We start from the raw sequence: 12991 nt of genomic DNA, 5'->3' as shown, positions 1-12991 counted from the left end.
GGTAAAACATGGAAAATAATTTCCAGACACAATAAATTTACGTATGCCTGGTCTAAGGTATTTCACAAGCTAACTTAATATTGTAATATGGGGATTGGATATCCTTTACTAGTGTTTTGCTAGTGTTTTACTATTCTTTGCTATTTTTAAAAAACCTGTGTGTGTGTGTGTGTGTGTGTGTGTGTGTGTGTTAGAACATACCACAGCTTGAGACAAGCATGACTGGAATAAAATAATTTTTGTTTATGTTAGGATGGTCTATAAAATCCAATGCCCGTAGGCTTCATCTAGAGCCCCCTCAACATTTATTTTTATTTTATTTTATTTTATTTTATTTTATTTTATTTTATTTTATTAAAAAATTTACTGCTTATAGTACCATTTAATTTTCCCAATATGTCAGGGCAACATCTAATTGGAAGTAAAGAAAAGCAGGATAGCCTTTTCCTTCATTTAAGAGAAGTTATGTTTGTCTGAGCCTTAATCATATACCCTTCCCTTTCCAGATGTTTTAAAAATGTATTTAAATAATTTATAGGGCTGCCCAAGGCAGGCCTGGTAGCTTACAGGAAACTATCAAGACAAAAACAAAAAAATGAGCCATAAAAGTAGGAAATAGGCAAATTGGCACACATTCACAACCTGTCTTGTTATGAATTTATGAATCCCAGCCCCAAACCTGGTGGGAATAATCCTGTTTTTAAATGTTGGGAGTAAGGGGACACCATTCCAAACTGCAGTTTTTTTGTTTTGCTGAAATTAATCCAGGCATCAGCAGTTTTGAGATTTACACTGATGAGAGGGAAGCAGAGTGGATCGTAAATTAGGTTTCTCATTTCTTCCCACTGATTAACTTGCAAATACTGAGGCTTTTGTGGGCAGATGTTCAATGCAACCAATAGGTAATTATTTTCAGAAAAGAGGATTGGAGAACTCCAGATCTTTTGTGAAGTCGGGCGGGGGAGGAGGAAGATAAAGTGCAAATGGGCTTCTTATAAACAAATAAAAAGGCTGTTTTTCAGGATACCTCCAAATCACTTCAGGGGGCAACATGGACTTGTTCCATATATTGCTTCACAGATGCGATTTACTGTTGCTGGTCCAGATTTCTCAGTTCTAATATCTGAAAGTGAATAAATCTAAATTAATAACAAATGTTATTTATTTACCTCATGTTTCTTTTAATTTTTATTGAAAATTCATAATTGATACTTCAGTAATGGAGTAAGCCAATAGTAGGTAGTCCTTGACTCACAACCACAGTTGAGTTAAAAAAAATATGTTGCTAAGTGAGAAATTTGTTAAGAATAGAATAGAATAGAATTTTTTATTGGCCAAGTGTGATTGGACACACAAGGAATTTGTCTTGGTGCATATGCTCTCAGTGTACATAAAAGAAAAGATACCTTCATCAAGGTACAACACTTACAACACTTAATGATAGTCATAGGGTAAAAATTTAACACTTAATGATACAACTCTTAATGATAGTCATAGGCTATAAATAAGCTTAAGTAATAAGTTAATAATAAGTTAAGTGAAATTTGCTCCATTTTACAATCTTTCTTGCCACATTTGTTAAGTGACTCACTGCAGTTGTTACATTAGTAAGTGAATGTGGCTTCCCCATTAATTAATAACCCCATTAATTGACAGAAAGCCACAAAAGCTGATCACGTGACCCCGGGTGCTGCAACCGTCATAAATATGAACCAGTTGTTGAGTATCTGAATGTAAATCATGTGACCATGGGGATACTGCAAAGATTGTAAATGGGAAAAATGGCCATAAGTCACTTTTTAAAGTGCTGTGGTAACTATGAACAGTCTCTAAACGAACTGCAGTAAGTGGAGGACTACCTGTATTTGTCAGGAATGGATTGTAGAGATAACTCTTTTCAACACCTCCTGATTGTGGAATGTTATCTTGAAATTATAATCAAGTAATATAATCAAGAAAGTATAATCAGGAAAATATAATCAAGTACTACTTTTGATTTATAGTTTTAAGAAATGTTTAAATATTCAGGGCAGGAGCACCTGGAAACGGGAAAACAATGCGGAGATGTATGTTGTGATAATACTTTTATTCTGCTCTTAATTTAGAACTTAACGAATGACGAGCAAGTTGTAGTCATACAAGCAAGGACAGTTTTGACACTGGCAGAAAAGGTAATGGGGATATTGTTTCTTTTGCTGAGAGGGATTCAGTGTCCAGTTATTATTAGCATAACTTATTCTCTGGTGCAACACTATTGAATATTGATTTATAAAAGTAGAGCAAATGTAACAGATTTGACATCCTCCTTAACCTTGCCAAAAACATATCTAAGACTGGTTCTACAAATTTCTTTTATCATTGCCTGGAAATGATCTTGCCATGTCCCCAGTATAACTGGTCACTAGTATAACTAGTAGGATGGCTCTCAACTTTGCATCAAACAGAAAAAAAATCTGTCTGGATCAGGGCTGTCAAACTCGCAGGCCACAAGTTTAGGGAGGGGGAGTCAAGATAGGTCACACGACGCTGCCGTGATGACGCGAGTTTGAGACCCCTGGTCTGGGTGTTTGGTTGTTGGGATGTTGGGGTGGAATAACCAAAGTGGATTAATAGTAACTAAAGCAGTAAATACCATTTCCAATCAAATTCCTTATAAATATCTATAGCTATTAAACTAGTATGAATGGGATAAGCAACAAAATGAAGCAGAGTGATATGTTCATAGCTAGTATCTTTAAAATAATTCAGGATGCTAAGCCCATCCCTAATTTTCTATTCTCTCTTATATTTTTTAAAATCAATAGTTTTTAAGAATATTTGTTTGCTGATCAGTGACCAGTTTTTCACCTAAATATTTTTCTTTACTTTTGTAAAATGGCAGTGCCTTAGATTTGGGTTCAGAAATATCATACTTAGGCTGACAATAAAGTTATGTAGGCATTATGTTCAGCTTCTCTATATGAAGCATTGAGGCCAAAGGTCAGATTATCTTTGCTAAATCACAATGCTGAAATAGGGTTATTATAACTGAACTGTCAAACTTAGAGATATTGAGCATACTGAGGTATTTTGCTATAAACTCAATAGTCAGAGTTATGCAGTGAAGCCTGGTCTCTTGTCTGATATGCTCAATGTTTGTCAACCTTGGAAACCTTAAGCTGTGTGAACTTCATCTCCCAGCATGCTGGCAGAGGAATTCTGGGAGTTGAAGTCCATACATGACTTCTCTGAGCTTGGTTGTTTTCTTGCAGGTGTTTCGTTACCCCACACCTTTCTAGCACTGATTTAGTGCACTGATTACCTAGTTTGGATAATGAAATGTCTACAAGAAAACAACCAGGCTCAGAGAACACCAAGGACCCCTAATTTCAACCCTGAGCTACAAATATTCTCCTTTATTGAAGTGCATACTGCTTAAAGTTGCCAAGGTCAACAAAGCCTAGATATGCCTATCCAAATCTGATTTTTCTTCATTTCTCTGCAGTGGTTACAACAGATAGAAGTTACAGAATCAGCACTCCAACAAAAGATGATAGACTTAGAAAATGAAAAGGTACAGATTCATCAAACAATGAAAATCAATGATTACATATTGTGCTCCCTGAGAAAATCAGTATAACCCAAATTTCCTTGCTTTTAGGACCTATTTAGTAAACAAAAGGGGTATCTGGATGATGAGTTGGATTACAGGAAACAGTCTTTAGATCAAGCACACAAGGTAGGTATGAAAGTCTATGGACAAAATTTACTTTGGTTCATTTTCCCCAAGCTGGGGAATTCTGGGAGGTGAAGTTTCCATATCTTAAAGTTGCCAAGGTTGAGAAACACTGCCTTAAAGGTCAAATGATTCTGAGAGCCTTTCTTTAAGTCTTTGAGTCACATAGCTTGAAAGGCTTTTTACCGCAGAGAAGTGGATTCAGTCAGAGATGGGTTTTAGCAGGTTCTGACCAGTTCTGGAGAACTGGTAGCGGAAATTTTGAGTAGTTCAGAGAACCGGTAAATACCATCTCTGACTGGCCACGCCCCCATCTATTCTCTGCCTCCCGAGTCCCAGCTGATCAGGAGGAAATGGGGATTTTGCAATAACATTCTCCTGGATTGGGGTGGAAATGGAAATTTTACAGTATCCTTCCCCTGCCACCAAGCCACACCCACCAAGCCATGCCATGCCATGTCCACCAAGCCACACCCACAAACCGGTAGTAAAAAGTTTTGAAACCCACTACTTGATTTTAAAAGATTCACTAATTAAAGTGAACCTGCATTACATTTGGGATTTCGCATGCACAGATTTAATTTCCCGGAACTCTATAGGAGATGAATCCAGATTGGTTTTGTGTTGAGATACATTATAGTATGGGCCAATCATTACACATGTTTTTGATTTTTTTTGTGTGTAATTTGATTATAGAAAAATCAGTTTGGATTAGGGTAGGTAGAAAGAGGCTCTCTCCTTTTTCAACCTCAAGGGAAAAATCTTGGATGCAATTCCTGAGGTATCTGTTGATATTTTTTTCTCTGTGAAACTAGCAGTAGATTCTGAAAGACAGGATTTGATCAGGACTACAGCTCAGGTAGGAATGGTAGGTTTTCCCACCTCATCTATGCCATGGACTCTTAGCAAACTATTCTTATGGTAGCAAAGTATAGTAAAGTATATTTAATTTATATAAAATTATATAATGGGGCATAAAACTGTAGAAGAATGGTTCAGATGAATCAGATTAAAATAACTGGGACTCAGTCAAAATATTGGCAAGATTTCTGTCACTATGAGCTGGAAAAAGCCACAATTTAATGACATGTGGCCATAGTGGATTAATACTTTGTGCTCTCTTAAGCTTGCTTGCCCACTTTCTCTCTCACTCAATTTTAATTTTTAATCTGTTGAGAATTTGTTGTTATGCGCCACTCAGCACCTAATCATAGATCACAGATTACAAAATGGAGTGTGAAATTTAAAGTCCCCTAGAGACTTTAAATACTAGTAATTCATATGGAATGGCTTGTTGTATTATCATAGGCAAACCCATGCTGTGTTTAGCATTCCCTTTGAAACATTGCAGTGATATGGAAATATCTCAATTTTTGCCTAAAGGTAAAGGTAAAGGTTCCCCTTGCACATACATGCTAGTCGTTCCTGACTCTAGGGGGTGGTGTTCATCTTCATTACAAAGCCGAAGAGCCAGCGCTATCCGAAGACATCTCCGTGGTCATGTGCTGGCATGATTCAATGCCAAAGGCGCACGGAACGCTGTTACCTTCCCACCAAAGGTGGTCCCTATTTTTTCAACTTGCATTTTTTACGTGCTTTCGAACTGCTAGGTTGGCAGAAGCTGGGACACGTAACGGGAGCTCACCCCGTTACACGGCAGCACTAGGAATTCAAACCGCTGGACTGCTGACCTTTCGATCGACAAGCTCAGCATCCTAGCCCCTGAGCCACCGCGTCCCTAATTTTTGCCTAGCTCATCAATAAAAGTTTTCTGTGCTATTTCTGGATTTGGAGACAAGGTGTTCATTCTGCAATCTTTTTATTTTTATGGTTGGTAATACAGTTTATACTGGAATTGGCATTTATATCCATCCATTGAATATTCTCCAAAGATGATGATCATTATCATCATCACCATCATGATTTGTTCACAACAATGTGAACATTATTATTATTGATTCTGACTATGAGAGAGATTCTTTGTATGTTTTATTCATATTGAACATGCATGCAGAATGATTGCCCTTAGCAGAAAAAAAAATGATTTAAAAAGAGAAATGGTTAAAAGGGATATGATGGGCTACTTCAACAGCATTAGCTGCATTTTTAAATACAGCAAATATACTGTAATGCTTGTTCAATAATATTTCATCATTTTGCAAAGGGCATTGGGCAGGGATGGTTGCACAGTATGGTAAAAAAAAAGAGAAGAAGTTCAAATGGCAGCTGCTGTGATATAATCCATGTTCTGCCTGGCCACGAGTGATCTACCTCTACACCAGAAGTCAGCAATCTTTTTGATCAGCAGACATAGTCATATTATATGCACAGTGTTGTGGTCATCAAACCATCAAAATATTAAATGCCAAATCTAATGAGATCATGTGAGAGAGAATAGAAATATTATGAGATGTAGGAGTCACGTAAGTCTTTAGGCTACATAATCCTATGTGTAGTTGGGAGTGAATTTGTGGGTGCCATCTGGTGGTGCCATCAATAAGCAATATATTTCTCTACATTCTTCTACATTTATGTTTGGAAAAGGGACCGGAAGTTGGGTGATTTGAGTAATGACTTCAAAATGATTCCTTTTTTAAGATCCTGAAATATAGAGTGACTGAGTCATCTAAAAAAGCTCTGTTGGTTGTGATTGAGCTTTAAATTGATGAGCTCTGTAAGAATAAATTTAGTACAACATTAAAGATGGAGGCAAGAGAAGAGGTCAGCTGCCATGTTTATTGAGACAATAATATTCTGGCTGACCCATCTTGTTTACAGTGAAAAACAAAGAACAATGGAACTACCCCCATCTTGTTTACAGTGAAAGACAAGGAGCAATGAAGCAAATGGTCACATAATATATTAAACCACCATCATCACCCAAACTTAATGGGGATAAAGTAACTTAATTTTTCATTTATTTAGCACATTTTGGAATTGGAAGCCATGCTCTATGATGCTCTACAGCAGGAAGCAGGAGCCAAAATGTCAGAAATACTGTCAGAGGAAGAGAGAGAGAAGTTGAAAAATGCTGTGGAACAATGGAAACGGCAGGTTATGAGTGAACTCCGAGAAAGGGACTCCCAGATTCTCCGAGAAAGGATGGAGCATATTCAACATGCACAACAGGTATGGTGAAATAAGATATTGTGCCACTAAGAATGCCTCCTGCAAGAAGTTCAATGACTCTCACTTGCGTTTTGTTTATGCCATTAATAATTTTCAGGAATGAAGGTGAATATATGTGTCCCAGGATAATATTTCAGGATCCAGGTTGATCACTGGGACCAGAGGTTTAGTTTTCCGAGCTTTCACAGGAGGAAGCTAACTACCAAATTACAAGGACACAAGCGAGCGGTCAGACAAGGAGAGCCAAACTCATTGGTAACTTCACATTGCAACGAACAAGGACATACATTCAATTTTGCAGCTACTAAAATTGTTGGACGAACAGGCACAAAAACAGCCAGGGAAGTGATAGAAGCCCTTCACAAGTCAACTGGAGTGCTGATTTACCACCAGCTTATCAAATACTTAGGAGGTGAGAGCTTGGCAGCACAAGAAAACAACAGCCAAAGACTTAATAGCCAGCCATCACCATCCCAATCAATAATTACAAAGCCTCAAATAATGGGCACCATATAAACAGAATATCCCAAAGCACACACTCTGCTACAGAAAAGTTCCCTGAGGATGAATTCAAGCATGAGTCTGAAACCTCAGAAGAATAAACCTCTGGTCCCGGTGACTGACCCAGATTGGAACCTGCATTAATTATTTTACTTTAAATTTATTTATAAATGTATATGTCACCCATATCCCCAATACAGCAACTCTGTGTGGCTTACAAAACAGAAAAAGCTAAACAGAACAGCAATTAAAAATGTAAAAGCCACGTATATTAAAATTGATTTAAATTTGATTTAAAAAGCTCATTTAAGGAAGTGGCTGCAGCAGCAACAAGCAGCCATAGAGACACCAGATGTCCTCCGGCACATCAGTCCATTTTGCATAGCGTGTTTCCCTGAAAATAAGAAAGGTCTTATTTTCTTTTGAACCCTGAAATAAGGGCTTGGCCTTATTATTGTGGGGTCTTATTATTTTGGGGGTGCAGGAGGCAGTGAGAGTGGGACTGGATGTCCCGTCACCACTGTCACCTCACCTCCCTGTTCTTTGCGCCAGCCGAGCAGCTGGCCGGTGGTACCCTGACATGTCCCACCACTGCCACCTCGTGGAGCAGGACTCTGCAAGGCTTGTTGTGATGTTGCACACATGAACTGCAGCACCACCGCAAGCTTCATCAACGTGGCAGCGTTGCCGTTCATGCATGCAACAGCACAAGCCTTGCAGAGTCTTGCTTCACAAGGCGTGGCAGCACGACGAGTCTCACAAAGACTCATTTCGGTTGGGCCTCAAGACATAAACCCCGGCTGGAAGCTGCTGGAAGAGGAGAAGAGGTCGGTCGGACCAGCCACCTGCTGCTATGTCTTCTGGCAGCTGGGGCAGAAAGACAGCGAAGGGTGAAAGGAGCCACAGCCCTGCATGGCGCTGGCACCATATAGTGGGAAGTGCACTCCCAGAGCAGCCACTGCCAGAAGACTCTCTGCCCTGGCTCCTGGAAGACTTAGCAGCAGGTGGCTGGCCCGATCGGCCTCTTATTGCTCAGTCAGTGAGTGGCGCTCTGCCTGGCCATTGGGGGGGTTGTCCACTGGGTGGACACTACGTGGCTGCTCTCTTGCAAGGGGGGTGGGAGTTTGCAGGCAAGGGGGATGGATGGATGGATGGATGGGAAGCGGGCAAGCGCCAAGAACACTGGAGAGAGATAGAACAGAGAGGCAGCTCCCGATCAGCTCAGCTGATCCGCGGGTCACAATTAAGGGGCCCAGCTGCCATTAGCTGACTGGGAAAGGGAAGGGCTGCCTCCTGTCCTGGCCACGCCCACCCCTTTACTAGGGCTTATTTTGGGGGGGAGTATATTTATGCCCACCCCAAAAATCAGGCGTGGCCTTATTTTCAGGACATGTCGTATTTTCAGGGAAACATGGTAGTCACAACTTTTTCACAACTTTAATGGTTGCAGACCTTGTAATGGTCACAGTGGAAAAACATTTGCAAACAGACGGCTATAAAGCATGAGGTTAGTCTTGTAGAGTATAATTAAGTAGGGATCTCATTTTATGAAGTTACCAATTGTATCTGTGCAAAGGAAAGTTGTTATGTGACTTACTGTATTAACTGTGAACATATCATGGCTCATAATATGTTCCCTTCTCTCCATGAAAGCATAGCATACCAAAGAGTCAAAAGTGGGCTTAAATGAAAGTCTAAAAAATGTAGTATTCATACATAATTCTAATTTTCACAGAAAATTAAAGAGCTAGAAGAAAGAATTGAAGCTCAAAAAAGACAAATAAAGGAATTGGAAGAAAAGGTACGGTTAAAACACTGAAAAGCTCGAATGATGAGATGAAGCTATATTCAAAAAAAGTTTTACAGATAGTCCTAGACTTACAACAGTTCATTTAGTGGCCGTTTGAAGTTAGAACAGCACTGAAAAAGATGTTTTATGACCGTTTTTCACACTTATTACCGTTGCAGCATCCCCATGGTCACATGATCAAAATTCAGACACTTGGCAACTGGCATGTATTTATGACGGTTGCGTTGTCCAAGGGTCATGTGATCACCTTTTGAGACCTTCTGACAAGCATAGTCAATGGGAAGCCAGATTCACCATGTTACTAACTTAACAATCTTAGTGATTGACTCAACAACTGTGGCAAGAAAGTAAAATGAGACAAAATTCACTTAACAACTGTCTCATTTAACAACAGAAATTTTGGGCTCAGTGGTGATCATAAGTCGAGGACTACCTGTATATGACAAGATGCTGGGTTTGAGAAATCTTCTTGAATCCAAGAGATTCTTACCATAAACTTAACTAGACAGAATTTGCCTTGGGTGTCCAACATGACTGTATTTTGTTTAGATTACGTATCTTTTGTGCAAAGCACCTGCCAGCGGCTCTTTAAAGCAAGATCATATCCTACATAAAGATGCAATAAACCGTGATGGCGAACCTATGGCACGTGTGCCGGAAGTGGCACGCAGAGCCCTCTCTTGGACACGCCAGCCGTCTCCCGTTGCTCTTCCAGGTTCCGGCTGGTCTTTGCGCACACGGGAAACTGGAAGAGTAGCTCCCTGGCATGCATACGCATGCCAGGGAGCTGAGCATATGGTTTCTGGCACACACATGCGCACCAACCAGCTGGTCTTCATGCACGCATGCACGCCGGAAACCAGAACTGCTCTTCCGGTTTCTGGCACTCCCATGCATGCGTGCCAGAGAGCTGCTCTTCTGGTTTCCAGTGCTCCCAAGCGCACACATGCTCCTGTTTCAGCAACACTGCTATAACTGAACTCCTCCACATCCTCTTAGCAATAATATAGTCAATTTGATTTCTATATATTCCATCAGGTAATATCCATGTAAAGATGCATTATTTTGGTTACTTTAAGATAGTGTTAGCTATGAAAAAATCATTGGTGTGACCTCTCTTACTTCATTTAAATTTCCTAAACTATATAAAGGTAAAGATAAAGGTTCCCCTAGCACATACGTGTTAGTCCAATTGCATTTTCTTCTTTTTTGGCATTTCAATCACTAATAGTGCATCTTGTTTCTATGCTCTGTCAATTTAAAATTGGACTTATGATCTTCTGTATCAGTGGTTGGAGCATAAATTTGAATGTTCATCATTCAAATCCATCACATGGATTTTATTGGGGTTTATTTTATATTTTGTATTGTATTTTAAATTTAGGCCATATTGAATAAGTTTTTTAAATAGTGTTTTTATTGTAATATATTGTATTATTTTATCTGCCTGTTCACCACCCTGAGTCCTTCGGGAGAAGGGCGGTATAAAAATTATATTATTATTATTATTATTATTATTATTATTATTATTATTATTATTATTATTATTATTATTATTATTATTATTATTATTATTATATCCATGAAGTGTAATTGATATTATAGGTATACTTCAACTTACGACCGTAATTGAGCCCAAAATTTTTATTGTTAAATGAAACATTTGTTAAGTGAGTTTTGCCCCACTTTGCAACTTTGCTTGTCACAGTTGTTAAATGAATCACTGCAGTCGGTAAATTAGTAACCCGGTTGTTAAGTGAATTTGGCTTCCCCATTGACTCTGCTTGTCAGAAGGTCGCAAAAGAGGATCACATGACCTTGGAATGTTGTACCTGTCGCAAATGTGAGATAGTTACCAAGCATCTACATTTTGATCATGTGACCTTGGGAATGTTGCAACAGTTGTAAATGTGAAAAATGGACATAAGTCACTTTTTTCAGTGACGTAATTTTGAACAGTCACTAAATGAACTGCTATAAGTCGAGGACCATCTGTATTTGATCATTTATTTCATTGTAACCGAGTAATGTTTTTTTTATGCTCTTCCTAACTATAAAAACAACACCATTTCTTCTATGTTTTTCATGGCCCAGTGAAAACAATGTAATCACTTGCAGATATTGGACACAATATTTTAAAAATACATGCAATGTTAAAATGCAAAGGATAACATGAAGGAAGAATATTATTGGGGGTGGGGGGGTTTGCATTTGATTTGCAAGCCATTTGCAGGTCTCTTCTAAACTAACTTTCTGCAGCAAAGTACAATAATCCCCCGTCTTTCTTTTCTGTCCCTGTTCAGAATAGAACAAAACGCAGATTGCTGTTCTAGTTTGTTTTTATGTTCCTAAAAATAATGAGAAAACTAGAATTCTTGTGTGTTTTCGGCATTACAGCTTCCTAGAGTCATAAAATTAAGAATTGTATAAGTAAATGTAACAGTCTATGAAGCATCATCTAGAAAAGATTTTTTTAAAGAAAAGGAATGTCACATTTGGTTCTTTTGAATAAGTTCATTAGCTAATAAATTTTGTTTAGAAAAGGTACAACTGAATAGAGGAAGCCTGAAACTCTGTCCTTTCTTCACCAAAAATAAGTCCCATAAAAATAAACAAACTTCATTTAAAACCAGGGGTGAAATCCAGCAGGTTCTCACAGGTTCTGGAGAACCAGTAGCGGAAATTTTGAGCAATTCAGAGAACTGGCGAATATCACCTCTGGCTGGCCCCAGAGTGGGGTGGGAATAGAGATTTTGCAATATCCTTCCCCCAGGAGTGGGGTGGGAGTGGAGATTTTGCAGTATCCTTCCCCTACCACGCCACCAAGCCATGCCACGCCCACCAAGCCACACCCACAGAACCGATAGTAAAAAAAAATGGATTTCACCACTGTTTAAAACCATATGTATGGTTTTAATATCTGATTCCAAATATCTGATTCCAATAAACATAATGATTTTTCTTACTGGTTGAATGGTTCATGGAAGTGAATGAAATGGCAGCAGTTCAGGTTTTGTATATGTAGATAAAACAATGGGATGCACTAGTAGACCATTATTTTTGCAAGAAATTAGAGGACCACAAACTCCCAGAATTCCTTGCCAAATTTATAAGTATACGGTCTCTTCCTTGAGCAGGGGGGTTGGACTAGAAGACCTCCACAGTCCCTTCCAACTCTGTTCTTCTGTTTTTCTGCTAAATTTCTATCCTATCAGTGAGCCCTGGGGGATTATGTGCTGGAAATGGATAGGGACAAAGCAAAAGTAACTGGGAATCTGAGCCATCCTGCATTCTCTGTCTTCCTTATATGTTGTGTTCATGCCAACAGACGTGACATCTATTAGAGGGCAGATTAATTTGGAAAGTGTCCTATCCCAGCACACTTCACACCTTTGTACAGACTATGGCCCCTTATTCTAGACTCCTTGCTTGCTTCTTACTAGGTGTGCTTTAAAATCTTTCTCTCTCTTTTTTTTCTTTCCATTTTCCTCTCCTCCCTTTTTTTAGTTTTTATTTTTGTTTTTATTTTTTTCTCTAGCTTTCATTCTTTGGTCATAGTGTATCCATCCAGCTACAAGAGGTAAGCATCCCCCTTCCTTATTCTCTCTGCATTCCTTTCATTGAGCCTAGTGATTTCTTATGACCCACACAGCTGCATAGGTGGCTTGGGATACAATCAAGGCTTAGCTGAAAAGCAGGTTAAAAAAAAAGACAAGATGGCAGATGCCAAGGCAATGCATATAAAAAAATAGACAATGTTTTGACTGCACTGTTGCAGCCACCATCAATTTTCCTTCTAATTTCTTATAAGTTTGGTTTGGGGGTGGGGAGAGAAT

At 38.9% G+C, this 12991-nt stretch overlaps 1 protein-coding gene across 19 annotated transcripts in view; it reads left to right on the top strand.

Moving 5' to 3' along the window:
* The window catches only part of JAKMIP3 (Janus kinase and microtubule interacting protein 3), a 52725-nt gene extending 40012 nt beyond the window's left edge, over positions 1–12713 (top strand). For 16 of the 19 annotated variants that reach the window (XM_058188176.1, XM_058188172.1, XM_058188177.1 and 13 more), the window contains 6 exons: positions 2106–2171; positions 3485–3553; positions 3641–3718; positions 6641–6844; positions 9081–9146; positions 12663–12713. In XM_058188176.1, the coding sequence (XP_058044159.1) occupies positions 2106–2171; positions 3485–3553; positions 3641–3718; positions 6641–6844; positions 9081–9146; positions 12663–12713 (534 nt within the window). The remainder of the gene's footprint in view (positions 1–2105; positions 2172–3484; positions 3554–3640; positions 3719–6640; positions 6845–9080; positions 9147–12662) is intronic. The other 3 variants (XM_058188179.1, XM_058188170.1, XM_058188178.1) reach the window with 2 other exon arrangements.
* Positions 12714–12991: the final 278 nt, after the last annotated feature.

This window comes from Ahaetulla prasina, chromosome 6 (genome assembly GCF_028640845.1).
Source record: "Ahaetulla prasina isolate Xishuangbanna chromosome 6, ASM2864084v1, whole genome shotgun sequence".
Classification (NCBI taxonomy): Eukaryota; Metazoa; Chordata; class Lepidosauria; order Squamata; family Colubridae; genus Ahaetulla; species Ahaetulla prasina.
Note: the sequence above shows the minus strand (reverse complement) of the source record. Positions and strands in the feature narration are given on the sequence as shown.